This window comes from Artemia sp. Qi Xiang Cuo, chromosome 3 (genome assembly GCF_049724085.1).
Source record: "Artemia sp. Qi Xiang Cuo chromosome 3, ASM4972408v1, whole genome shotgun sequence".
Classification (NCBI taxonomy): domain Eukaryota; kingdom Metazoa; phylum Arthropoda; class Branchiopoda; order Anostraca; family Artemiidae; genus Artemia; species Artemia sp. Qi Xiang Cuo.
The window spans coordinates 35,296,722-35,323,156 of record NC_142796.1 but is presented as its reverse complement, the minus strand read 5'-3'; the positions used below and the strand labels follow the sequence as shown (position 1 = coordinate 35,323,156).

The following is a 26,435-nucleotide window of genomic DNA, read 5'->3' as shown; positions in this document are numbered from 1 at the left end:
TTTTCCAGGCTAAAACCAATAAAAAAAAACTATCTGATATCAACAATGAATCAAGGTAGACAAATATTTTAGCAATTATGTTGATTGAAAGTGAAGACGCAAGGAAAATAGATTTTCAAAACGCTTTAGAAGAATTTACAGAACAGAATTATAGAAATATGAAAATTCAAGTGCCCATATTAGGTGATCTAAATTAAAAAGGCACTTTCAACAGTTTCATAATATCTAGGGGACACAAACGTAATTTAAGGCAAGCACAGATGGAGGACAAAAAGACAAAAGAGGACAAAAACGTAAGTTCAATATGAACAAACTTAACCATCAAATGAGACAAGATCAAGAGAACGACCTGAGAAATGTAAATGTATGGGTGATAATGAATAATCTAGACCACCTAAAGTGACAAGACCAATCCAAGAAGCTAAGGCAAAAGGCACTGAAAAAAAAATGTCTGATAAACGAAACTAAAGAACAAATAAATACTTAATATAATACTAGCGGAAACGACAATTAGAGCAAGTCAAAAACGAAATTGTAAAATATAGAAATTTGGAGTTAAAATATAAGAGGTAGCGTGAATCATAACGACTCAAAAACGAAAGTGAAGAATAAAAAAAAAAGCGGTTACAAGACATGTGACAATAAGGATCCGAAAGAATCAAAATCAAATTGAAGAACAAAGAAATATGTGGTTAGAAGATATACAACAGCCAGAACAAAGAAATATGCAGTTAGAAGATAATCAGTGAGAATTACATGCAACAGCAGGAATCAGAATGTGTCAAAAATGAAATTGAAGAACAAAGAATTGTAGGGTTAGCAGACACGCAAAAGCGATTATCAGAAGGTGTAAAAAATGACACCGACAAACAAAGAAATCTGCTGTTAGAAGACAGCGAAAATCCAAACGTGTCTAAAATGAAAGTGCAGAAGAAGAAAAATATTATGCTAGAAGAACAACAGCATCGCAATCTATGATGTCAACAAAATGTGGCGTAACACCCAGTCAAACCTAAAAAGGCGCCGTGAACCAAGGGCGGATCCAGGAGTCTTTTTTAGGGGGGGGCAAAGTAGGTTTATCCGATAAACTTGCGTTACGAGCAAGTTAAATTAACGCAAACTTTAGGGGGATGCCCCCAAGGCCGTACTCAGAGAGGGGGGGGGGGGGTTAGGGGCTTTGAAACCCCTCTCCTCCCCCGAAATGTTTGTCTGACTCGTAAAAAAGTAACAAAAATGGATATAAACAAATTTTATATGCGTTTTTTGTTTTTTTTTGTGTAAACCCCCCTCTCCGAAATTTGTCAGAGTAAAACCCCCTCCGAAAGAATATCCTGGGTACGACCTTGGGTGCCCCCTCGCCTCCCCCTGGATCCGCCACTACCGTGAACGACGCAAGTGTTATTTACAAGTAATTTGGATCCTTCAAGTTTCCTCTTGAAGTTTCATTATATATATATATATATATATATATATATATATATATATATATATATAAATTTTTTGCCCCGCAAAAAATTCTAATTGGGCCCCGCAAAAAAATTACAATCGGGCCCGCACTTGGTTCATCCGGCCCTGTTTTCAACTGAAAATAAGGAGCAACATTAAAACTTAAAACGAACAGAAATAATTCCTTACATTAAAGGGGGCAGCCCTTCTCAATACCTCACTCTTTACGCCAAAGCTTTTTATTACTTCAAAAAGCAGAGTTGTGATGAAAGCTCAAATTTAGCGTAACCCACCTCCGGCCTGTAAAGTCTGCATTTGTTCCAGTTTTGTATTTAGGTTTTATTGAGTTATGGGATTCTAATACGGATAGTGCTAATCTTATTTTGAAGGTATTTTTGAATAGTTTTACTTGTAGGCATGTATTTCACAACAATAAAAGAGCTTTATGGTAGACGCTCCATCTCGCCGGGTAAGGAAATTAAAGCGTTGAAACCCATTTAGGCAGCTGGTATTCCTCTGAGGAGCCCTAATGGGAGACAATCACTTGGACATATTTTGCGAAATTGAAGGTGCTTTCACTTATAAATTTACAACGGCTTACATTTATTAATGACGACTTTGCATGGCTTTGGACATTTCGATTTGGTTATACTGTTTTGTCCTAGGTAATTAGATAGATAAGTAAGGTCAAGATCTTGTTTAAGTGCTCGTTTATCTCAATTGCTGGATTGGGAAGACAGTTCTATTTTTCTTATTTTTCTAACCAAGTAATTCCCTCTAGCATATTATAGACAAAATCTTGATATACCCTAATCGCGTAATAATATACATGATAACACTATAGAAAAATAAGAGTTTTATTGGAAAAGAAAGACTTTTATTTATTCAATTTCATCCATTTAGTTAAGATCAAATGTTCAATCTCCTTGTAGCGTATTAAATGTTGAACGCATATTAAATGGGTCGAATACCTTGTAGCAATTAGATGTTTTTCCTTGGAGCATAAAATATTACATTCAGATGCTTACTGGATCAGAAATTTTAGTCCAAGCGTACGTACGCCACAGCGGATGTGGGCGGTTCTAATAGACAAAAGATGAACATGATTGATGAAATCAGGTCTCTTTCGGAGAAATCACTGGATTCCTAGCCTGTTGGTAAAATGGGTTAGAGAGAGATATATATTTATTAAACCAAAAAACAACATCATTATTAACACCAACTCCGAGAAGTAAAAAAAACTTGTCCGAGCGGGTGGCAAAATATATAAAAAAAATAATACAGGACTAAATAGATTATGAAACAACTAAGACAAATCGTACATCCTAATCGGCACTACAAACCTTAAAACAAACCAAATTCAACTTTACAGTTAAGATCAAACCCCGAGAGGCCATAATAAGGTACTCAATTATTTAATTATGTATAACTTAATAATAAGGCTCTGGCTATAACTGACTGACATCCGAAACGAATTGAAGTAAAAATTTTAAAATACCTATTCTAAACTATGCAGTTCCTATTATCAAAAGTTTTTCCTTTCTAGGTCACTGGGGGGTCATTGAACGAGGGTTAACTTCTGATTCTTATACTCTGAAAAATTTACTGCCTGGAAATTTATATCTAGTTTTGGTCAGAGCAGAAAACTCTCACGGACTTAGCCTGCCATCGCCAATATCCGACTGGATTGAAGTAACTGAATCATTTAGCAACGAGGCGGATGAAGGTGAGAGGGAACAGACCCGTGAAGCGTTAGCAGGTCAAGTGTTAAGGCTTGACAAACTAGTGTCTATTAATGCTACTTCAGTCCAAGTTATCTGGGAGGTGAGTTGTCTCAATATATTGGTTTATTAAAGGGAAGCTTAGACAAATTTCGTTGAGTTTTTTTTTTCTTCTGAAGAGAATAGATAGATTAAAAAGAAACAAAGATAAGAAATTTTATACCCATTAGGATTCCGTCTCAATAAATTGCTGTGGTTAGCTTCAACTCTCCTTGTTTCAAAAAAGTATTTAATCAACAAAAAATAAATTACTCGTGAATAATTTTTTTGGTGTTTATTGATTTTAAGTTAAAATATAAAATCAAGGGAATAATAGCTATACAAGGTAATCCTACATAAAGAAAAAAAAGAACGGCTTTACAGAAGGCTTAAGATCCACAAAACATAAAATTGAAAGCGCATTGGACCTAATTGAATTACAGCTTTGTAGTTGAATTGATTGTATTTGCTTTTTATATGTTGCTTGCTGTAAATTTTATGTTGTTTTATATGTTTACTATGTAGAAATCAACTTTCCAATTTTTGATAGTGGGTTACAAGTAAACTACTATTATTATAACTATCTTAGTTTTAACATTTAATCCTTTTATATTACTCATATAAATACTTTTCGGTTTTCAAGTATCACGATTATTTCAATTTTTATAATGATAAGTAGGCTGAAAAACTATACTAAGTTGGATTAGCATAATCATATTTTTCTCTTGTATGGAATCTAATCTATTTGTTTTACTAGAGATTCTCAGGCTTTGTTTCCATTTTTGAGACAATTAGCAGTCTAAATTTTAGTGGATCAAAGTTGTTACTTGTGGTTTGTGATGCTTGCCGTACTCTACCTAATTTATCTGAGCTAACACAATATATCATGGAATGTATCTTCAGCTTTGTGTAATTCGCGATATTTCTTTTAGGAGATTTGCGTGTCTATCGAACACCTTTTTTTAATTTGAACTACCCAGAGGATATTTTTTGGTTAATTAGCATCTTCATTGGAACAACTCTGTTCCATTGGCAACAAAAAGGAGGTTAAAAGTAATAAATACTGAATTCTACTATCCTTTAATATTGTTTGTGATGTTTGTAAAGGCCATTCTGGGAATTTTACATATCCTGAGAAATCAAACGCGGTATTTACGAGAGAGAGAGAAAAAAATTGACGAGGCCGAGTAATGAAGCCGAATTCAAATTCTGTAACGTCATGAGAAGTTCAAAAGTGGAAATACAATAAACAAAAATGGCAAGAAAAGAAAGCATTTCTTCTTTTTTGGAGTGAGGTTAAACTTGCCAATTTATGCCATAGAAGAGAGGGAAAATCAATAGAGGAAACTAAAAATAGAAAGATAACTATCACAAATGTAAGAAAACTCACAGGCACAATTACAATCAAGGGGGATAATATGCAAAATGGTTGAAAAGAATCAGATATGCCAAAGTAAGAGACCCAGGAGTAAGGCCCTCAGATTGGGATAGTCTACAATCTTCGAGATTTGGTTTAAAAGGCAACCATGAGAGACTGAATATGCACAAAGCTACATCATTGACATTCTTGCAGAGCTCAATAGGCATTGGAGCCAATTTTCATCACTATCTAAATGAATATACATAGTAATTCATAAGAAAATGACAAGCCAAACAGATGCAAGAAAAAGGGTCAGTACTCCAAGGGTTGTATTACCTAGGCTGTGTTTATTTGCCTTAAGTTATTTTAGCCTACCTTAGAGTAAAATTGATGAACTCAAGCTAACTTCAGTTAAATTTAAATTAGCGTAATCTAGGTAAAGTTTTGCTGGCAACATCAACAATTAGTCAAATTGTATTGCCTGAGACTCTAGGCAGGCATGCCTTTCCAAAAACTAACCTGACAAGTATGGGTCCAATAAGAGATTCATGCATATTCGCGCCATTTACCCGTGCCCCAGTCATTTAAACATTTGCCTCTCAATTACTTGGACTATCTGTCTTGGCTTTTCTCTGTCTACAATTAGCCATGTCTTGATGCAACCTATGCAACCTACTGCAAAATACTTGATAACTTCAATTCAATAATTTAATAATCATTTGCTAAAGTCTTCAAATTTTTTCCAATAAAGAAATTTGGTTTGTGAAAAACACTCAATAGCTAAAGTATGTTATGTTCTAAATAAAGTTCGAGATATATGTTCCAGATAAAGTCTATTTTAATTTTAAAGGGATATTTTTTTTAAGTTGAACAATAGACACTGCATTATAAAGTGGACTTACTTGACTTGACTTAAGTCCCATCCGGCCTTTGTGGCTGAATTGGGGCTTCATCTCTTCTAAGCAGAAGATTAATTTGGCAACGGTATTTCAGTATGTCTAGAACTGAATATAGTAGCCGGGGGAGGTTATGGGCCAGGTTGATGTTGGTCTATCTCATACGAGGTCTTCCTCGCGTCGTGTGCCGTCAACCCGTCCAGTTTTGGGCAATCATTGTTAGAAATTAGCCTCCCTAAATGTACGAGACAGTTAACATTTTCTACGGGCTTCTCTTTTTTTATCATATGCACAGTTCTTTTACCAGGGTCTCTAGATACCAGCATAGCCTTGGTTTTGGTTGTATTATATACCATCCAAAAAAAATTCTTGTTTACACTAGTGGCCTGTTGTTTTTCTGACGCGGCTGTTGACGCTGTTGTTGGGTGTTGATTTTCTGGATGTCATCTGTACATGCCAGCTTATCGATAAGCTTCCCTCCATTCTCTGCACCGTCTACAGTGTTAGCAAATGATAGAGCTTCGTTGAGGGATAAGTTGAAGAATTGAGGTGACAAGAGGCAACGCTAGAGAACACTCGCCAAAGTTAGGAAGCCTTCTGTCAGTACCTTCTGCGTCTAGACCTGGCTGACGAAATGTAAACCCATGTCTCTGATCAGGACTACCATATTTTCAGGGATTCCATTGCCATATCAAGTCAAAATTCTGCTTGAAGTCGACAAAGAGTAGTAGCAGCTCCTTTTTAGACTCGATATGCTTCTCTATCAGTTGCCGAGTGGAGAAAATCTCGAAAATATGGTAGAGCGGTCTTTTCAAAAGCCTGCTTGGTATTCCTCTAAGACACGGTTTGTCAGAGATTTGAGACGGTTATGAAGTATTTTTGTGAGAATTTTTGCTGGCTGGCTAGTCAATTTTATTGGTATGTTGTTCTTTAAGTCACCTTTTTCCTCTTTCTTGAAAAGGGGGACTATGATCGGTTTCTCCCAAGATCTGGGGTTGTAGCCCATTTCCTAGACACTGAATGTTACCGGGGCAGGGGATTTGTTGGTCTTTTGGGATTTCATTACTGAGAGTACTTCGTCTCTCGGTGGAGGAGGATATTGTGGTAATGGAGAAGATAGTAAGATGTTTGGCTTGGGCGTTATCGTGGAGTCAAGTTTTTTTTACAGAAATGATCCTTCTGTCGTTCTCGCTTTCCCTCGGAGTCAGTGATTGGAAGCCCGTGTTTGTCTAACAGGATAGGAGCAGCCGTGGACTTTTATTGCAACAGTTGACGACTTTCTGTTACGTAAAGTGGCTAACATTTTTTTAAAGGCTTCTTAACATTCACGACATTTGACATTAATATTGATTCGTAGAGGTTGCCGGATTTTCTTTCTGCTATGCCTTTTAGTCTCTTGTACTCGTTCTTGTCCTGTCGGTCTACTCTATTAGCATGGGTGCACTTCAGACCACAGAGATCAATGATTTCGGGGGTGATCCAAGGTTTATCTAGGTGAGTCTGGTTTCTCAGGATTTCCCTAGCAGTTTCTCTAATGAAAGATACACTTTCTTCCGCCAATCGGTTGATTTCTTCTACCCTTGGAGTTTTCATTGGTTGGATGCTCGACAACTTATTTTAGATTGCTGTTCTGTATCTGTTTCTTTTTTTCTATGTTTTTCAGCAGATTAAAATGATATACTGGTAAGCTTTTCTTAGACTGATGGGACTTCCAAATGCACATGCGTTCAGAAGAGCTCCGAATGTGTGGAGCTCAGACATGACCACAACATGGTTCGAGTCGAATTTACCGCCGGCTATGGAAGCATGCCCAATACTATGGTTTCCATTGCTTGCGCACAAGTATGTAGTCAATCATGTTGTAAGTGCGGCTATCAGGGGATCCACATGTGACTTTTTTTGTTCTTTATGACGGAAGATGGTATTCATTATGAAAAGTTCGTCATCACAACAGAAGTCAATGAGCCTTGAGGTGTTGCCACCCGTGCCCAAACTTCCCTGTGATGTCTCCAAGCTATAAAGTTACAGAAAAAGAAATTCGTTACAAAATTTGTAGTTACAAAAGAAAAGTGTCTAAATGGTTACGTTAAGGAGTTAAAAGGGGTTACAATGTTTATGAAGCATTAAAAAAGTTAGAAAGAGTAAAAGTGTTTGAGGATTGAAAAGTTTAAGAAGTGGCAAAAGAGTTAAAGGAGATAGAGACTTGTAAGGGTTGGAAGGTTGAAAATGTTAAAGGAAGGTTTGATACCCCCATCCTTTGGTTCCTTCATCGCACATACCATATGTATCATAAAAGTGAAGCTTTGGGTTAGACGCAAGTCTTCCTGTTTAGCGATGTTATCTTTAATAGTAAGGATGGTAAAGGAAGGGCTGGGGGTGGGAGGGGGCATATTCGTAAGAATAATTCTCTTCTGTATGAAAACATTTAGTGGTTAAATATTAAGTTGCTCCTTACCCCATGTCAGCGCATTAACGTTCCTTATATCCATGTCAGATATTTTTAGTGATTACAGTTGAGGATCAATGGGGAAAAATGGCACGCTACTGAAATCACTGAAATTACTGAAATCATGAAAATTTCTCTTTTATCATGCTTTTCTAAATGCTAGTTTCCGTCAAGGTTTGGCATTATTGGAAATTTCTTTTATTTTTAGAGGATTTATATTTTCCCGAAAATTTAGATTCAGCAATGGAAACTTCAAAGATATTGTCCTGAAATGCTCCTCTGCTACTAAATCCCTGGCAGCCTTTATCACACTGTCAGGAAAAGCATTGATTGGGGAACTGAAAATTGCGTCGCACCAGACCTCAATCGGGATTATTAGTAGTAATCTAGGTGCTGATCCAGAACCTACAGGAAAACCTACAAGAATATTGTCAAAAGTGTAATAGATTGAAAACCTACATGAAAATATACCTTGAATTGCGCAAGAAAAACCCATGCTTGAGACACTGTATTTACACGTGAACATTCTAAAAGTTGGCAAGGTTTTTGTTTTTGATAAGAATTGCATAATGAATTTATCGTTTGACGTGGGCATTTTTTATGAGCCAATCAGAGGTTGTTCAATATACGATAACTTGATTTGTGGTTGGGATTTGAATAAAAGAAATGGTTTTCACTACAATTCATATTAGTAAGAGAATTGAATTCAGAGATAATAGTTTATTTGAGTGGATATTAGTGGAGAAAAAATTAGTGGTGCATTTACAATATTGGAGATTAATGATGGAACCGACAGCAGCAGCAGCAACGATATACGATTACCCAATGTAGCTGTGGAAATAACTGCTGGCTGTAGACTATGCCTTGAATGGGACAGTATGTATGCCAGATACATTATATCATTAAGCAAGTTTAAGCAGGAGGAGCAACTATGTTTTGCTGGAAAAGTGAATATTCTCCATATAAATAAACTTCGGTCAGCATTAGATGTCCTATCGAAATATATTGATGAGAACAAAATGCATCAGTGAATACTATTATTGTAATTATGTCCAATAAAAATGTTTGTGAATCAATAGTATATTTCTTTCTATGGTAAACTAGCATATATTTTATAGAGTACAAAAAGAAATTCTGGTTAGTCTGAAGTTGGTTGTGAGCGTGTTAGGACTCTAAAAAATGGATAGATTTGAGAAAGAGCGAATCTTGGTGAATCTAGTGTTTATGGAAAAACATTTGATTCTAGATGACGATTTTCTAGAGCTGTCTATTCAAAGGAAGATATTTTCTCGGGGAATGCTTGTCGATATAATGAAAACTGATTCTCCATCATTAGACTATTGTATGAAGTTTCTATATCGTGGTCCAAATGCATTTACACAATTTACTAATATATTGATCACGACACGGCAAAATGATATTGTAGATATGCTTTTAAACATTAGTTTAGAAATTTAGGACTTCTTTTTTCATGAGAAAGATGGTGCTCAAGGATAATTTACTCCTCTCTATCTCGGACAATTTGTGTTCTTCGTAGCTCAGTTTCACTGTGGTAGTGAGAGTGTCAAAATATGAAAAAATGTTCCATACATGTCCTCTATGTATGTACACACTGGGCAGCTGATCATCATGTGAGAATTGCACAATGATTGATGAGTATGATGAAAAGTGTAGATTGTGCAACCCGTATAAAGTACATAAAGGATTTGCTGCAAAAACTAAATGCTATAATTCCTGTCAGAAAAAGATGTGTTACTCTCACCTTACAGGCCACATATGCTCCAAGTGCCATAATTATAAATCTAATCAGTAGAAGAATACATATCCAGGTATGATTGGAATGAATTCTAAACGTGATTTTAGTTTATTGCTACGAGATTGGTATCGTCGTGGTTTTATATTGTTCTGGGAGGAGGAGCCGGGTCAACGATTCAACTGTTGGAACAGCAAAAGAATATGGTTTCTACGTCATCGTTGTGAAGACAATGGGTGTTATGATTATAAGCCCACTGATTTTTATTTGTCTGTGACGGAATGTGATTCGAAACTTGAGGACACAGTCTGTGAAATTGGTTCAAATAAGCAAATTGAAACTTGTGAATTCTATAGAATGAATGAGAGTAGTATCATTGACTATTCAAAGAGATATGACAAGAGTGAAGTAACACTCTATTGTAGAAAATGTGACCCTGACATTGCAGTACATCAGGATCAGTACACTGTGAATTCAGATAATCTACCTGCACTAGTTTTTGCCGAAAAATACATATACCTACTAGAAGATGAGATCTAAAGAGTAGAAAAGTCGTTTTATCATGTATATAAATTCTTATTAATAAACAATTTCACATACATTTTTAGAAGATATTATTCGTAGGGCATTAAAATAAAAATTAAATATGCTTGTAAGTATATTTTCCAATAGAAAGTCTTTAAATCGAGGTAAGTCAACGTAGATGTTGAGAAACTGTTTGTAGGTGTAGCCAGGACATCTGAACATGAAAAAGAGTAGTACATGAAAACCACATGTCTTAGTCGTTAAATCCTGTACTCTTCGTTGATTTTGAATAATGGTTTTCCCACTGCTTTCAATAAAGTTGCTAATGTATGGAGTGTAGAATTTATACGACAGGCCAAGAGGATCAAAAAATTCAATATTCTTCGCTTTTTGAAAGATGTATAACCAACGACCGGTCTTCAAAGTCGATGGACTGCTATTAACAAGGATTAAGGTATTGTTAACACTTGGAACTTTTTCAATGAAGTCCGAAGGTATGCAATAGGACTTGTACTGGGACATGTATGGATCCATATTAAATACGTTGATCATTTGGTTTGTGTTCATGGTGCTAGGTCTAGTAGAACAATGCCGTCGGGTGTGTTTTCACAATAGGTTTCAAATTGACTCAGTTATATTAGCGTGATACTCTCAGTCAGAGTAACAGAAAATGTACACTCTAAACGTACATTCCCTATTCGTACTATGCTCATACCCTGAGTCCCCGACATGTCCAAAACAATAACCCTTCGATATTTTAAAAATATTGAATCGGTTATTCCATTTTCAAATAGTTGAGAGTCATGATCTAGGAATTGCATGGTCAACTCATACAGAGCTCTATAGGATTTTTAGTCAAAACATAGAGTGTACAGTGGAATACCATTCACTTTGCACATAAGGCTAGATAGACCAAAAAAATTTAAATCATGAGGGGATTCAGTCCAGGATCCAACGGCACTGCCACTCTTCACAAAAGCCAAAGCCAATTTTGATGGGATTTCTCCATTGATAAATGATGAATCGCTATAGCTACGAGATCCGGTGGCAATATGACGTTGATTGGTGATCGTATGGGGGACAAGAAGTTTAATGTTGTTTCCATTGGCTCTTAGCTTTTCCACTGCCAATCCAACAGAGCTCATAACATGTTGTTTTCGGACGTGGAGAATTGCCGATGTGATAGTAACATTTGCATCAGGTGCTTCAAGAAGTGTTTTTTTGAAAATAAAATTCGATGGGGCCAGCTGTAACTTTCTGTCAATCCTGACATTGGGGGGTAGTCATTGGGATATATTTAATATCTTATGACTTAACTTTTAATCCAAATGATAGTCCTGGGTTACTGCAGTAGTCAAGTCAACGTCAGTATCAACCCCTGAGCGATATTCATAGCCCAATGATTGTCCTCTCAACTCCCTGTAAGCCTTTGGTGCAATCATCATAAATTGTATGTAGCTTGCATAGTTGGATAAATTATTGCGAGTGCTCAGCAAAGTACCATTAATAAATACATTAATTTATTTGAATAGGTTGTGTAGAATACAGTTCTCGTAGGAGAGACCATCGCCTGCAGTTGGAGTTGTATTATCTGACTTTTTTTTCACTACAACATTTAAATCAATAAATGTTGATGACAAATAAATGAAATAGTCTTCATTGGAAAACATTTGAAAGTGTATATTTTCCGAGAGGGGTTGTTGTGAGTGAAATTGTTCATAGTAGCCATACTTGACACTGACATCAACATTTTCAGCATTGAATAGATTCAATGAGGAACTAATTGATGGATATGATTCCTTGTGGGGGAGATAAGTCATCTTAAGAGAAGAAATCCTTCTTTGATCGGACAATAATTTTCTTTTTTTTCTTCTGCTTATTGTTCTTCTTTGTTTTATTGCTTAAAGTCCTTGTTGATGTCCTTAACTTCTCGCCTGGGTGGAGACTGATGAGTGAATGACGCGCACGCATCCTTTTCAATCCCTCCCCATTTTGTCGAGTTTTTAGTTGTTCACCAACAGCTCTTGCTGAAGATCTAATATTTTCCTTAACACTCTCCTTGAAATTCTTGCCCGACCCCCAGTCCTGTAGTGTGGAGGCAGCAAAATTTGATGCAGCAGGTACAAGATATTTTCTGGCAAGGGGTAGTGCAGAAAGAAAAAGCCTAGCAAACCAGCTACCAAGACCATAGCCAGACATTGGAGTACGCCCCTTGTAGTAGTCCAATCCATTGCCTATTTGACGTGGACTCAGAGCACCAGCATAGCAATCTATATACGGACACACAAATGGAATTCTCCCATTTTTCAATCTAGGCGATTGTTCTATCGCCAACGATGGGTCGAAAAGTACATGTAATCACTGCTAAGCCTTTTTTTATTGCTAGAGGATCGCCTAAGTCACTTCTTAGTGTTAACTGACAGAGTTCCAAATACGAAGTGTTTACAGGAACATACTGAAGATGATCTATATTACATTGATGAACAAATTCATGAGATGTTTTTCGTTCAACAACACGTAAGAGGGGGACATTTGAATTACCGACTCTTGACGTTTCCACAAAGGATGCATAGAAAAATAGGCAAGAGTCCGAGGCGAAACCAGGTGAATAATCAGCAAAAATAACTTGAATCATCCTGTAATCAACGCCAGCATTTCTCCCATTAATAAAATTCTGTTTAAAGACAAGAACATATCTCAGATTATCATTGAGAATGACAATTTCACCTTCATTAGGGGAGGTAATGTAAATTCTATTAAGTGCCATTAAAGAATTAAAAAGTAATTTACAATTTCTATGGTATGACATTTTTCTATCGATTGTACGCCACGAGTCTATCATATTATCGTATTCAATATATTTCAATTTGGCATGTGGATATTCACTTGATTTAAGTGCTTCAACCCATTCATAGTCGACATAGGTCAACCCATTCAAAGTCCAATCAGTGGTATAACTTTTATATCATACACACGATCTCTTCTCAGGATGTCATAGGTATTTTTGAGAATACAGTTGACAAGACCCACTTCATACGTATCGTCAAATTTGATGGCAGGAGAGAATTTTGTCCGAAAATCACTTGTCGTATTCAAATCATTGTAGAGAGGATCGGAAGCGTTGGACATGAAAGATACATAGAAATCATAAGGCATTGTCAATGTCTTCAACACCAATCCAAGAATTAAAATCAAAGTTGTATCCTAGCCATCAAACAAGTAACTGTTTCTTACCCCTGTGAGTACGTGTCTTTAATATCTTTTCAATTTGATAGATTTCACTATAATTTTTAACTTTTTGTAGTTCATAGTCATAAAAGCCGCCGAGAATCTCTTCACCTTTGGTATCACGCAAACGATAAGTTATAGGTTTAGTGTCTAGGATTTTCGCCACTTTAAAAAGTTCTGTGGACCACAAGTAATTCCCCTTTTCAAAAACATTAGGTTTTCTATTAATTCGGACAGTCTCACCAACATTGAATTTATTTTTCTTCTTGACAACCGATTCATTGGAATATTGTTTAAGAAAGGTGTCAATTGTATCATGATCAGAGTGGTGAACTTCCATTGAGGTAGAGTTGGACAATGATCGATGAGGTCGTTGATTATAAATCGGCATTATTTTATCTAGATCATGAATAAAAGCCGATGTATTTTTCAATGTACAATATTTTGAAATTAAAAGTCAAAAAGCTTTTATTAATTATTTAGCCAATGCAGTCTTTACAAAACTGTGACGGTGGCGAAGCAATGTAATCTATTTCATTAGTACTTTTGCAACATAAAAGTTGGCTAATTCACTTCCGCGATCCATTTAGATTTTTTATACAAACCATGTTCAAAAACACTTTCAGAGATCTTAGGAACTTCAACGCCTCTCTTTGGTCGCAATGGAATTGCATATGGACAACGACTATAAACACTGATTGTCAGTAGAATGTACTTTTAGGGTGTATTGTGACGTCGTTGAATCTCATCGTCGTTGAGTCAGGAGATATCCTTGCATTGTATGAAATGGGTAAAAGGCTTTAGTTTTCGAGATTGATTGCCACGAAGTCTATGATTTCTATGCAGAGTGTAAATTGATTCATTTTGTAGATAGTCTTGTACACTTTTAGTCTGAACACCAGTGAATTTGGAAAAACTGTTTGAGGAACTTAAACTCCCCGCCTCACCAGTATCTTCATAAGTACCATTCAGAGCATCAAACATTTTGAACGTAAAAACGTTGTCTAACGTCCGCTAGCCTATTGTAGACTGGAGGATTAAGATGACATGAAAAATTATTAATATTTCCTTATCAATATCGTCAAGTTTTTTCCACTAGGTGTTCTAGTATTTTACAAGATTGATGTAAAATCTTCTTCTTCTTCTTCTTCTTCTTCTTCATGTTTTAAGGGTGTTGTTGTTGTTGTTGTTGATGCTGATGCATGTTAATTTAATTTTCATATAATTTTTGTATTGATAATAATACTTTTGTTGAAGTTTAATGTTTTTAGAAAGTTGTATATATGAGCGTCAAATGATAAAAGTCCCTTACGATTTGTAACGATATCATAGATTAAATCAAGCAGATTATAGTTCTCGCCCTGAATTATAATCCCTTTCCCATTACTATCAACTTGAATATGATCTTGACCACTTTCCATGAGATAGGATAGGAGTCGTTTTCTTTTTTCACGATATGTTTTGGGGCATATATTTCCAAATTTAGAAAAAAATGAATACAAATACTACGTATTTTATTTTTTTCCAGCAGCAGCAGCAGAATCCTGAAGAGATGATTCTTTTTTGTGAACAATAGTAGCAATAGTAGTGGCCTTCATACGATGGGCCTTAGGTTTGTCTACTCGGTGAAGTACATCTTGAAGTAAAAGCAGTTTTTTATCATCCTCAATATTCTCATTGTCAATGAATTTACTCAGATTCTTCTCAAAGTGTTCCACGGGTGAAAGAGCGAGTTCTATTTGAGTTAATTTATAGGGTTTTACCATTCGCTCTCTCTAGAAAAAACTATTTACAAGTCCTGCAATTATTGGCAGTAAAAATGTGAAAAAGCTACCGCCCGCCTGAAGAACTCCTTTCTTTTTAAAATTTTTTCTTTTTTTTTATAGGCCAATGTACGTACAATGGAACGAAGTTGCTTTGCCTGTTGCTTAACTTCTTCTGGCAGTTGAACATTACCATCAGTCAATTTTAAATAAAGTTCAGATATTAGATTAATTAAATGATAGTCAATAACTTGTTTGAGCATTGCTTTCCTAAGCGGGGCTTTTGAACTGCTTAGAACTGAAAACAGATGTCTATTTTCATGTAGATTCTTCAGTGTCATGATAAGTACTAATGGATTTTTTAATTGTTCCCCGGGAGATAAGCTCTAATTTCATTGTTAAAAATATCTGTGACTACACGCAGATCCTCGGGTGTATTTTGATTAAGATCCAATAGGATGTAAACGTAGGGTTTATTAGTTGCCTGATTGTATGCTGAGAGCACAAAATTGGGGGCTCCTGGATATATTTGCGTATTGAGAGCTATTAGTGAGCTATAATTACGAAAAACTCAGTAGATGATATAGTAAGTACAGTTCAATGCTAGTGCTCACATACATTTGTTCTTATAAAAGAGGTTGTGTAAAACCAGAGTATTGAAAATTTGTTCATGATGAAACCAAACAGTGAACAGTTATAGCACTTCCTGGGACCATTGTTAAATAGATTCAGCCAGATCGTCAGTGATCATCCAAGAGTTTGATTCAATAATGGTGAAAACATAAAGTCCTTTTATGAATTGTATCTGCACAAATCCCGTGGTGGCAGCAATCTTTTTTATGTTATCGTATGACTCCTGCCAAACACTGTGGTTGTAGTTGATTTTTTTCGGCTTTTCCAAAAGCTTATTGTTGCCATTTTTAATTATTTTAGCAAAGAGGTTCGTATCGCCCGGTATTAGCAGTACAAACAGAAGTGATCTAAACGGTGTATTAATTTTACAAAAGTCCCTCTTGGCAGTTCCCCCACCAAGCTAAAGTTAGGGAAAGTTCGTGAAATGACTAAACCAATTGCCTATTATTACTACCCCGTTCAAGAATAATAAGAAGAAGAAGACGAATAAAGAATCATATTTTTTTATCGTACACATACAAAATTAACAATAGTTTAAAAAAATACTACATTGAAACCACGTTAAACCTGAAAAAATACACTTTTTAATTTATTTATAATAAAAAATACAACATTTACATAGGCACATAGAAAAAAAACACTTAAATAAATACACTTTTTTTTTAATTTATTTATAATAAAAAATACAACATTTACATAGGCACAGAGAAAACAAAACTCTGAAATAAATACACTTTTTTTTGTTTATTTATTTATAGAAAAAATACAACATTTATTAGAATAAAGCACTTGAAATAATATCAAACACTATCATTTATAACATTTTAAATTTTGGGATCCCCCCTCCCCCCGGGCCGGGGCCAGCTACGGCGGCAGCCAGGGGTGGGCTGGGAAGCGCTGGGTGCCAGGACGCGGGGGGCCCCTGTGGTTGGCCCGGGACGGGCCGGGCCTTAAATAGTGGAAATTGATCTGCCTTGCACACACACACACACACACACACACACACACACACACATACATAGAAAATTGTTTGTGATATAGGAAAAAAGATTTTAAAAAAAAAAACCCCATTACCCAAAAATCCCTCCCACCCAATTTATAATTTTTTTAAATGAATTTAAGTTAATTTTTCTAGACCGAGTTGTTTTCTGTAGTCTACACATTCAACTCGGTCTGAAATTAAATAATGAGTCAATTTGAGTCAATTCTGATGTTTGTAGTGCTATAACTATTAGCACTTTAGAAATATTTAAAAAGAAAAGCTTTTAAAGTAAAATTTAGAAAATTTTGAGTTTGGGGGGAAGGGGGATTTCAAAAACATCCCCCATAATATAATTTGACCTATAAAGTCAATTCTGATATTTGTAGTGCAATAACTATTAGCACTTTAGAAATATTTAAAAAGAAAAGCTTTTAAAGTAAAATTTTGGAAAATTTTGAGTTCGGAAGGAAGGGAGATTTAAAGAACATCCCCACATAATATAATTTGACTTATAAAGTCAATTCTGATGTTTGAAGTGCTATAACTTTTAGCACTTTAGAAATATTTAAAAAGTAAAGTTTTTAAGGTAAAATTTTGGAAAATCTTGTGGTTTGAGGGAAGGGGGATTTCAAAAAATCTACCCATAATATAATTTTATCTATAAAGTCAATTCTGATGTTTGTAGTGCTATAACTATTAGCACTTTAGAAATATTTAAAAAGAAAAGCTTTTAAAGTAAAATTTGGAAAATTTTGAGTTTGGAGGAAGGGGATTTCAAAACATCTCCCCATAATATATTTGACCCATAAAGTCAATTCTGATGTTTTAGTGCATAACTATACTGAAATATTAAAAAGAAACTTTAAAAATAAAATTTATTTGAGGAAGTTTCAAAATCTGTAAATAATTTGACCATTAAGTAAAATTTGCAAAATTTTGAGTTTGGAGGAAGGGGATTTAAAACATCTCCCCATAATATAATTTGACCCATAAAGTCAATTCTGATGTTTGTAGTGCTATAACTATTAGCACTTTAGAAATATTTAAAAAGAAAAGCTTTTAAAGTAAAATTTTGGAAAATTTTGAGTTTGGAGGGAAGGGAGATTTAAAAAAATCTCTCCATAGTATAATTTGACCTATAAAGTCAATTCTGATGTTCGTAGTGCTTTAACTATTAGCACTTTAGAAATATTTAAAGAGAAAGGCTTTTAAAGTAAAATTTGAAAAATTTTGAGTTTGGAGGGAAGGCGGATTTCAAAATCATCCCACCATAATATAATTTGACCTATAAAGTCAATTCTGATGTTTGTAGTGCTATGACTATTAGCACTTTAGAATGCCTGCTACTTTTTACAAATCAATATTTTTTTGCTCAAATATTCCTTCCCGTACATACACTAATGATACTGAACACCCTTGGGGTCCTAGTATGCTACTTAGGCTGAAATATGCTTTAAAAAATTATTTGCTTAATAAATACATCTTTTATAATTTCACGTTGAACGATGAAGATCGCAGAAACAGGTTTCAATTCATGACAATGAGCCAAGATATTACCTACTAGGCTTGTGAAAGTACTAAGAATTTTCTCCTAAAATAACATAGTCCAAAATTACCGATGAATAAATTGTAGGTCCCATCTATATTCCCACCTTAAGTTTAGATATGAGGTCCGGCGGCTTTACTCACCTTTAATTTGACCCTAAAAAGAATCTATTTGTCAAGGAGACCCTTGCCGCTATCCTTCAACATATGGTATTAATAATTTCAGAGGATTAGACACAGATACTTTTAGACCGGAAACTCTATTTTTGATAATGTGAAAAGCCACATTTTGAACGAAATCACTAAAACTAAGGAATTATGGTCGTAACACAGCAATTGAGGAGTGGGTTTTTGTTTTACATAATAGAAAAAAGCGTGCTTTGCCGTTTCTATCGAATATACTCATTATATTTTTAAAGTTTTGTATTGTTGGAGGGGAGGGGGGCTAAGTTCCCCTGAAATTTGAATTTACTGGTAAATGCTTTTTATCTGGAAATAAATTAAAAAATTTAATAAGCTGTACTCATATTGACAATTGACGAATCCATTGTTTTCAAAGTTAATAATATGTAGTGTACTATAATCGATGTGTTAAAACATAATGAAAATTGAATTGTAGTGTATGAACATTTTATACAGTTTTTCAAAGACAAATAAAAAACGGATGTTGAATTACATAATTTTGTCTGTGCTCCCAAAACATGTTTGACTACTTAATATCATACCAGTTTTTTTTTTAAGAATGTACACGTGAATTCATGACGTACATTCATTGTGCAATTGACAACAAAAAGAGAAAAAAACATGTTTGCTTTAAATTTTATTATTACGACCAAACTCTCAAAACATGCTTGACTACATTATACATTGCCAAGTTTAAAAAACCTCGACTTTAGTGTGCCAACTTTTAGAATGTTCACGTGTAAATACAGTGTCTCAAGCATGGGTTTTTCTTGCGCAATTCATGTGTATATTTTCATGTAGGTTTTCAATCTATTACACTTTTGACAATATTCTTGTAGGTTTTCCTGTAGGTTCTGGATCAGCACCTAGATTACTACTATTATTCACCCACAATTTTTAACAAAATTCTTTCCCGTCTTCAGTTTATCTAGATACTGTCTCATTCGACACTAAAGTTGAATGATGTACAGCCAAATCAGCATCAATTATGGCACAGCTATGTTACTACATTCAGTCTGGCTGAAGCCGGACATCAGCAAAGGAACAGAGAAGGAACATCTTCAACACCTTCTTAACCAGGTTTGATTTCACAATGTTTAAGCCCATCCTTTCTACTAGTTGTATCAAAAGCGGTATAGATGGGGTCTGGTAAAGCTCCTAATGTGATTTGAGAGAGGGGGGCCTCTTGCCTGCGTCGTCAACTCTCCATTTCCTACATTTATTAATTATACCTCCTAAAATTATTTAGACCTGTAACATGTCAGGGAAAACATTAACCTGAATACTGTCAACACTAAATTCCCTGGAAACACTGAAAGAACCCTCGTGGAAGGCGTCACCTCACAAACTAGGATAACCTTAATTACTTTCTTTCGATTATCAGCTATAAAAGTTAAAAGTCACCATTGTGGCCCTAAATCATAAAAAAACTAGAAGTGAGGAGTTGCATATTCTCCTACGGTCCACTGGCAGCAGGAGGATTGTAACAATTGAATGGAGAAAACCAAGTGTCTGCTGATTTAATATTTTGTAATACATCATAATATGACTTATAATCTCAATATGTTACTCCCTCTCTTTCTCCTCTTCCCTCCGTACCTCTTTCTGTTTCCCTAGTTCTCCCTCTCTTATCTCTTTCCATTCCTCTGTATATGTTTCTTTATCAGCCTCCAACTCTCTCTCTCCTCCTCTCTCTCTATACTTTTGCTTTCTTTGTTAATTCCTGCTGATTTCAGGTTCTTGACGGTCAAAGCTACATGTATTCAATCGAAGTCGTGCACCGTCTTCTTCGTCGTAATTCTGACCATTTAAGAAACGTCATCGAAGATGGTGACTTTGGTGTTACTTCGTACGGAGACCCTGGGGCACTCTCAGTGACCATTGGGAACTTAAGACCTGACTCGGCTTATCTATTTTATCTTCTTCCAAGGGGAAAGGGAACTTATGGAAGGCCTTCAAATTCCAAGGAAGTAGTAACACTGGAAGACGGTAAGTAGAAAAGGGAATATGTGTTCTTTTGTTATATTGATATATTTTATGAATATTTTATTGCTTTTTTCGTTGCTGAATTTTATTCATTGTAACAGAAGTTCGAATGATCTATTCCAACTCCTTTTCTATTTTTATTAAATAATAAAAACAAGTCCTTTCAGATAAAGTGAGGAGCAATATTAAAACTTAAAACAAACAGGAATTATTCCGTGCATGAGGGGGTTGCCCCTTCCTCAATTCTCGCTCTTTACGATTTAGTCTTAAAATTCTTCAAAAATACATCTCATTGAAAATAAACGGCCCTTGTGTTTGATCAGTCCTTCTGAAAAGGCTGCGACAAAAAGTCAAACTTTAGTGTAAAGGGCGAGGGTTGAGGAAGGGACAGGAAGGAGATGTTTCACCCCTTTTTCGAAAACTGGGCAAATTTTCTTAGGCTCGTAGGTTCTTATAGGTAATACTACACTTAACTAACTTCATATATTTGGAATCACCATAGGAAGCCAATTTTTTTTAATGTATCTATTTTCTTTTACCAAAACCCTGTTTTTTAGCGTTTCGGTTACAAATGATTCGAGTCACTTCTTACTTACAGATCGTTACAACGAACTTTTTGATAGGCTGCTGAAAACAAACAACAAACGTCAAACGAGCCTCAATATTTATTATTTTGAATGTTCTTACTATTTTATTCCCCTTCCTCCAAAAAAGAAGATATCCACAACTTCTTTTGTGCAAGATTTTAAAGCAGTAAGAATATGGAGTATAAATATATTTGGTGGCTTTTAAATAATAAACTGTGCTATAGGATTTGAATTAGTTCGCGTAAATTTGCCTAGAAGTATTTTCTTGGTTGGAAAGAGAGCTCTTTTATGTCATAAACCGTTTTCAGACTCTGCTTGGTTTCACAAAAAAAGTTAAAAGAAAAACAAATTCATCTCCAAATTCGTCAATGAACATAAAAAAAGATTGTTCTTTTTACTTTGAAAAGTTAAAATTTGTAAGACTGAATGGAAAGCTCTGGGTAACCTTGGCATTGAAAGTTATTCTTGAATTAGCATAAAATTTGTCTCGAGTCCCCAACGCGGTCATCTTTCGTCATTTTAGTCTTGTATGGTCTTTCCCTGATGGCAGAAACTAATATTTTTTTATTCTACTTTTCGATGTAATTGGAGAGGAGTGTTTGTTTTTGCTTTATCAATCTAGGGTTTTACTATTTTTGAGTACAGAAAAGTATGTCTCTTCATATCTAATGGTAATGATTGTCGTACGTACAATCCCGTATGTCGCATGAACACTTGTCTTACGTGCAAAAGCGACCAAAATGTACAGTGAAATACAGTAACGTAAAAGTTTGCCACTTTAAGTGGTTCGTATTTCATGAAAGATATTTTAACTATATATCCATCAAAAGAATAGAATTGTTATGTTGTGTCCAAAAATATCCAATTTATAAGTTTAATATTACCCACCAAGTTGTAAGCCGGAAAATTTACTTGATTTTGTAAACGGAAATAACACCCCTAAAAGGGGGAAAGATTTAATTTAAAATTACCCCTTTAAATTTAGCGTGTCGCAAAACCCCATCGTAGAGGTTTCAGATCCATATCTACAAAAATGTAAAAGTTGTACTTTTTCGAAGAAAAAAAACGTTACTTTTCTCCAGGGGTAATAATGTCGAACCAAAGGTCCTAGGGTTTCCGGGAAAGGCTTAATAGAAAGACGATCGAGAATTTGGTGCCCTTTTAAGGATAATAGAAAATTATGCCACGGCAAAATAGTGTGTTCTGCCATTTTCTAGCGTGAATCCAAAAGAGTGTGGAAGCCCATAGAATTCTACGATTATCAAAAAGCTATAGAATGAGCTCCCCAGTTTCAAAATTAGTAAAAATGTATCTATAATACCCCTTTGTTCACGGGAATATTTTTGTACTACGTCTGTAGTGTGTGCTGTAGGTGATTACAACCCTCTTATTCCCAACTACATTTTTATACTTAATATGGAATGCAAAAAAGGGGTCGGAATCATGAGAGTCACCAGGAAGTTTTTGGAGGGAGGGGGATAGTTGCTACCAGGAACTTTATTTTCATTGTGATTGCGGGGATAGTAGCTTCTTTAACATTTAAAAGATATTAATATCAAACATCTTGTAGAATAAAGAAGCTGCAGGTAAATAGAGACCCTTGTCAACAGAAACTGAAATTTGGAATTTGTGTCCCAATTCTTTAAGAACAACTGCGCAAATACAAGAGTCAATGAATTGCCATAAGGAGGACTTTTTAAGAGCAAAGTTTGACAAAATAGCACCACTAAAGTCTGTTGGCAAAGGAAAAAATATGATAAATTGTTTATTTGTGGTTGTTAGTCAAATAAAAGTTCAGATGGGGTAAGTACTTTTATTAAACAATTAAAAAAGATACAAAAATCTGAATATTTTGACCACATACACCAGTGGTCGTCATCAGCAGAAAACTAAAGCATTACAATTAAAACAAATGTATTTATAGTTACAGACCTATTCGTAACCCAAAATTGATTATTTTGATCGGTATAAATATGCTTGTTTTAATCGTAATGCTTTAGTTTTTCTGCTAACGACCACTGGTATATGTGGTCGAAATATCCAGATTTTATGTATCTGTTTTCACTGTCTGAAAAAGGACTTATCCCCATGTGAACTTATATTTATTCGTCATAGAAAGTCAGTGTGATATCAGAAAAAAAAATACCTAGTTTTAGGTATTACGTCGAAAATACGTCCTATAAACGGGGAGATGTGACCAATGAAGTATATAACTTTAAATTCAAGAATATTTCTTTTGCAATTGGAAGAAAAAGAAGTTTGTGCCACCTTCATTAATAATTCAACTTACATTTAGGCAATATTAAAGAAGAAAATTTACAACTTTGACTTTGAATGAACCCTATTACTGAACTCTCTGAGACAGATCTAGTGAGTGAACGGGGAATTATTTGTGACCCCAAAGTAATTATTTTGTTCTATATAAATTAGTTTGTTTTAATTATATCGCTTTAGTTTTTCTGCTGATGACGACCACTGGTGTATGTGACCGAAATATCCAGATTTTATGTATCTGTTTTCACTGTCTAATAACTTATCCCCATTTGAACTTTATTTGTTCGTCATAGAAAGGTTGTGAGGTCTTAGTAAAGAAATACCTAATTTAAGGTATTATGTCGAAATAAAATTGCTGTTGTTCTGTGGTTTTTTTTTTATCCTACCACTTCGTATAGAAGAATTAGTCTCAAAAACATGAAATGAGGCTCGTTCGATCGAAAATTGTATGTTCTAGTGAAAGATTCGAAAGTGATCAGATAAAAATAAAAAGCGATTTTTCATTTCATAGAAATGTGAATATGAAGTGAATCGTACCGCGGGCTAACAGTGGGGTTTTTAAAGACGAGATAAATAAAAGATAGCCTCATAGCTTGTTATAATTAAAAAGGTGCTATCACTTGAGTGGAAAAATAACTCTTTTGGCCTGGATGTTGGCTGATGAAAAACACATAATACTAGTAAGGCATATTGACATATTGTAACAAAAAATCTGTTATGAAATCAAGTTACAGAAAAGCGGTAGTTTATTACGCGTTCGCTGCTTCGTTCACCATGGAGCTAGAAAACTGATATATGTCATTTTTATCATATCAGGCAGCTTCATTGTGTTCTTTTTTTACTTTTGCTTGCAGCTGTCCATGGGCCTCCTTGCAAGTTTCTATCTTCAGAGTAATCTTGCTCCTCGGGAGTGCTTTAACCCTCACCTTTGTACAGATACGTATTTGAATTTTGTCTCTTATTTCATACCTAAATATTTCTTAAATAACGAAGTGTTTGCCACCATCTCAATATTTGTATTTATCGACTAGTCTAAATATATTGCTCCAAGTGAATGGAGGTTAGGGAGTAAGTCCTCCCCCCTCTTATGTTTCTTACCAGACTTACTTAGACTTAGGTCTTCCCACATCGGCTGGCACATAAGGCGACAATGGTGCCTCTCCATGACGATCTCTCTTGTGCTTTTGACCAAAGTTCTTAGAGCGACGATCTCAAAAGCACAGCATCCTTCTCAAGCCATTATCCCAGGGTTGTCATCTGTCACCCACGTCTTCTGATGCCAGAAGGAGCGCAACATGACACATCGTGGGGTAGGCGACCCTCACCCATCCGCGCCATGTGACCCCAATATCGCCATTGGTTAGTCACAAATCTATCGATCACGATCGTCTGCTTTGTCTTTTCATGTATAGAGGTGTTAGTAAGCTTATCAGTTTACTGGATGCCAAGGATACGCCGAAGACAGGTTCTCAAAACCCTGGATTCGATTTTCCAGTTGCTTAGTCAACGCCCAAGAGCAGCCGTACATTAGTACGAAGAAGACGTTACTGTTGAAAAACCGGAGCTTGAGCTGTAGGGAGTTCGTTGGGTTCCTCCATACATTTCTTAATTTACTGAAGGCGCTTCCTGCACAAGCAATCCGTGTAGTAATTTCCCGCTCAAGGCTACCATCATATTTAATGACACTACAAAGGTACTTGAACTCTTCAACCTCCTCTAGTAGATCAGATCCGATTTTGAGCGGTGGGGCAGGTAGGGTATTGACGCTGTTTCGCATGACTTTTGTTTTCTGTGTACTGATTGACAGAACAACTCGCCCGGCCATACTGGAGAGTACAGCGATATTATTCTGTAGCTTCTCTCTTCAATGAGATAGGAGGGTTATATCATCAGCAAAATCGCTGTCACAGAATGTGCGGTTTAGGTTCAGTTGAATTCCACCTCTGAAATTACATTTTCGAAGTACGTAGTCCAAAATTCGCTGTACTGGTTCAGTTGAATTCCACCTCTGAAATTACATTTTCGAAGTACGTAGTCGATGAGAATAGCAAACAACACTGGGAGAGGATACATCCTTGGTGGACACCAGACTTCACACTGAACCATTCGGTAGGGTCCCCAACACCAGTCCTTACAGCACATAACTGATTCTCGTATAGCCTGACAATCATACAAACAATTTTGTTGGGGAATCCATAATACCGAAGTATTTTCCATAGTGAGTCTCTGTGGACCGAATCAAACACTTTCAAAAAGTCAATGAAGGCAATAACTATCTCAGTCTGGCATTCGTTTGCTTCTTCTATGAGTACCCTCAAACTGAATATCAAATCAGCACACGATCTCCCTGGTCGAAACCCAGGTTGCTCATCTCTTAGTATTGCGTCGACTTTTGACTGAATACGGTTCAGTAGTACTTGGCAGAAAGTCTTACTTCCTACAGACTGCAGAGTGATACCTCGTCAGATTCTTAAAGAGCTTGACGATATCCTTTTTCTTCCAATCGGTGGGAATATTTTCAGTTTCCCATATCTAAGAAATAGCCTTGTGAAGGGGTGCGGCAATGACCAGCTCCATACTTCAAGAGTTCAGGCTGTAAGCCATCAACTCCTGCAGCTTTGCCACTCTTAATCTTATGCAATACTGTCATGACTTCAAGCAGGCTTATAAGTTCTTGGCGTATGTCAATTTGGAGGATCGGTAGCTCAGCCGGAGGGGATACAGGGTTTGTAGGTGGTGGAAAGTTTAGTACCTCATTGAAGTATTCCTTCCATCTCTTATCAATGTCTTCCATTTTTGTAAGAAGTTGGCCAGCCTTGCTTTCAATCGCACGTGACGGTTTTCTGAAGTCTCCAGTTCCAGTTTCTTACCAGAAAACTGGGAAATTTTTGGCTTTAAAATGAACTAGTTGTCACTTAACGCATAATCTGAGTCAAAGCCCAAGTTTTCTCCTACTATACAACTTTGAAGCCTACTAGAGTTTGAACCATAGAAGTCAGCGGTACAAAACTTCATTGACAGAGTCTCCTACACTGTAGTTGCCCGCCTAACAAATCTTTCGATTGTTT

The 26,435-nt window shown here is 35.7% G+C and overlaps 1 protein-coding gene across 2 annotated transcripts in view; it reads left to right on the top strand.

The window, feature by feature from the left end:
* LOC148954039 (roundabout homolog 2-like) overlaps positions 1–26,435 on the top strand; it is a 386,920-nt gene that overhangs the window by 248,408 nt on the left and 112,077 nt on the right. For both annotated transcript variants that reach the window (XM_089085754.1, XM_089085755.1), the window contains exons 10-11: positions 2,993–3,270; positions 20,257–20,509. In XM_089085754.1, the coding sequence (XP_088941880.1) occupies positions 2,993–3,270; positions 20,257–20,509 (531 nt within the window). The remainder of the gene's footprint in view (positions 1–2,992; positions 3,271–20,256; positions 20,510–26,435) is intronic.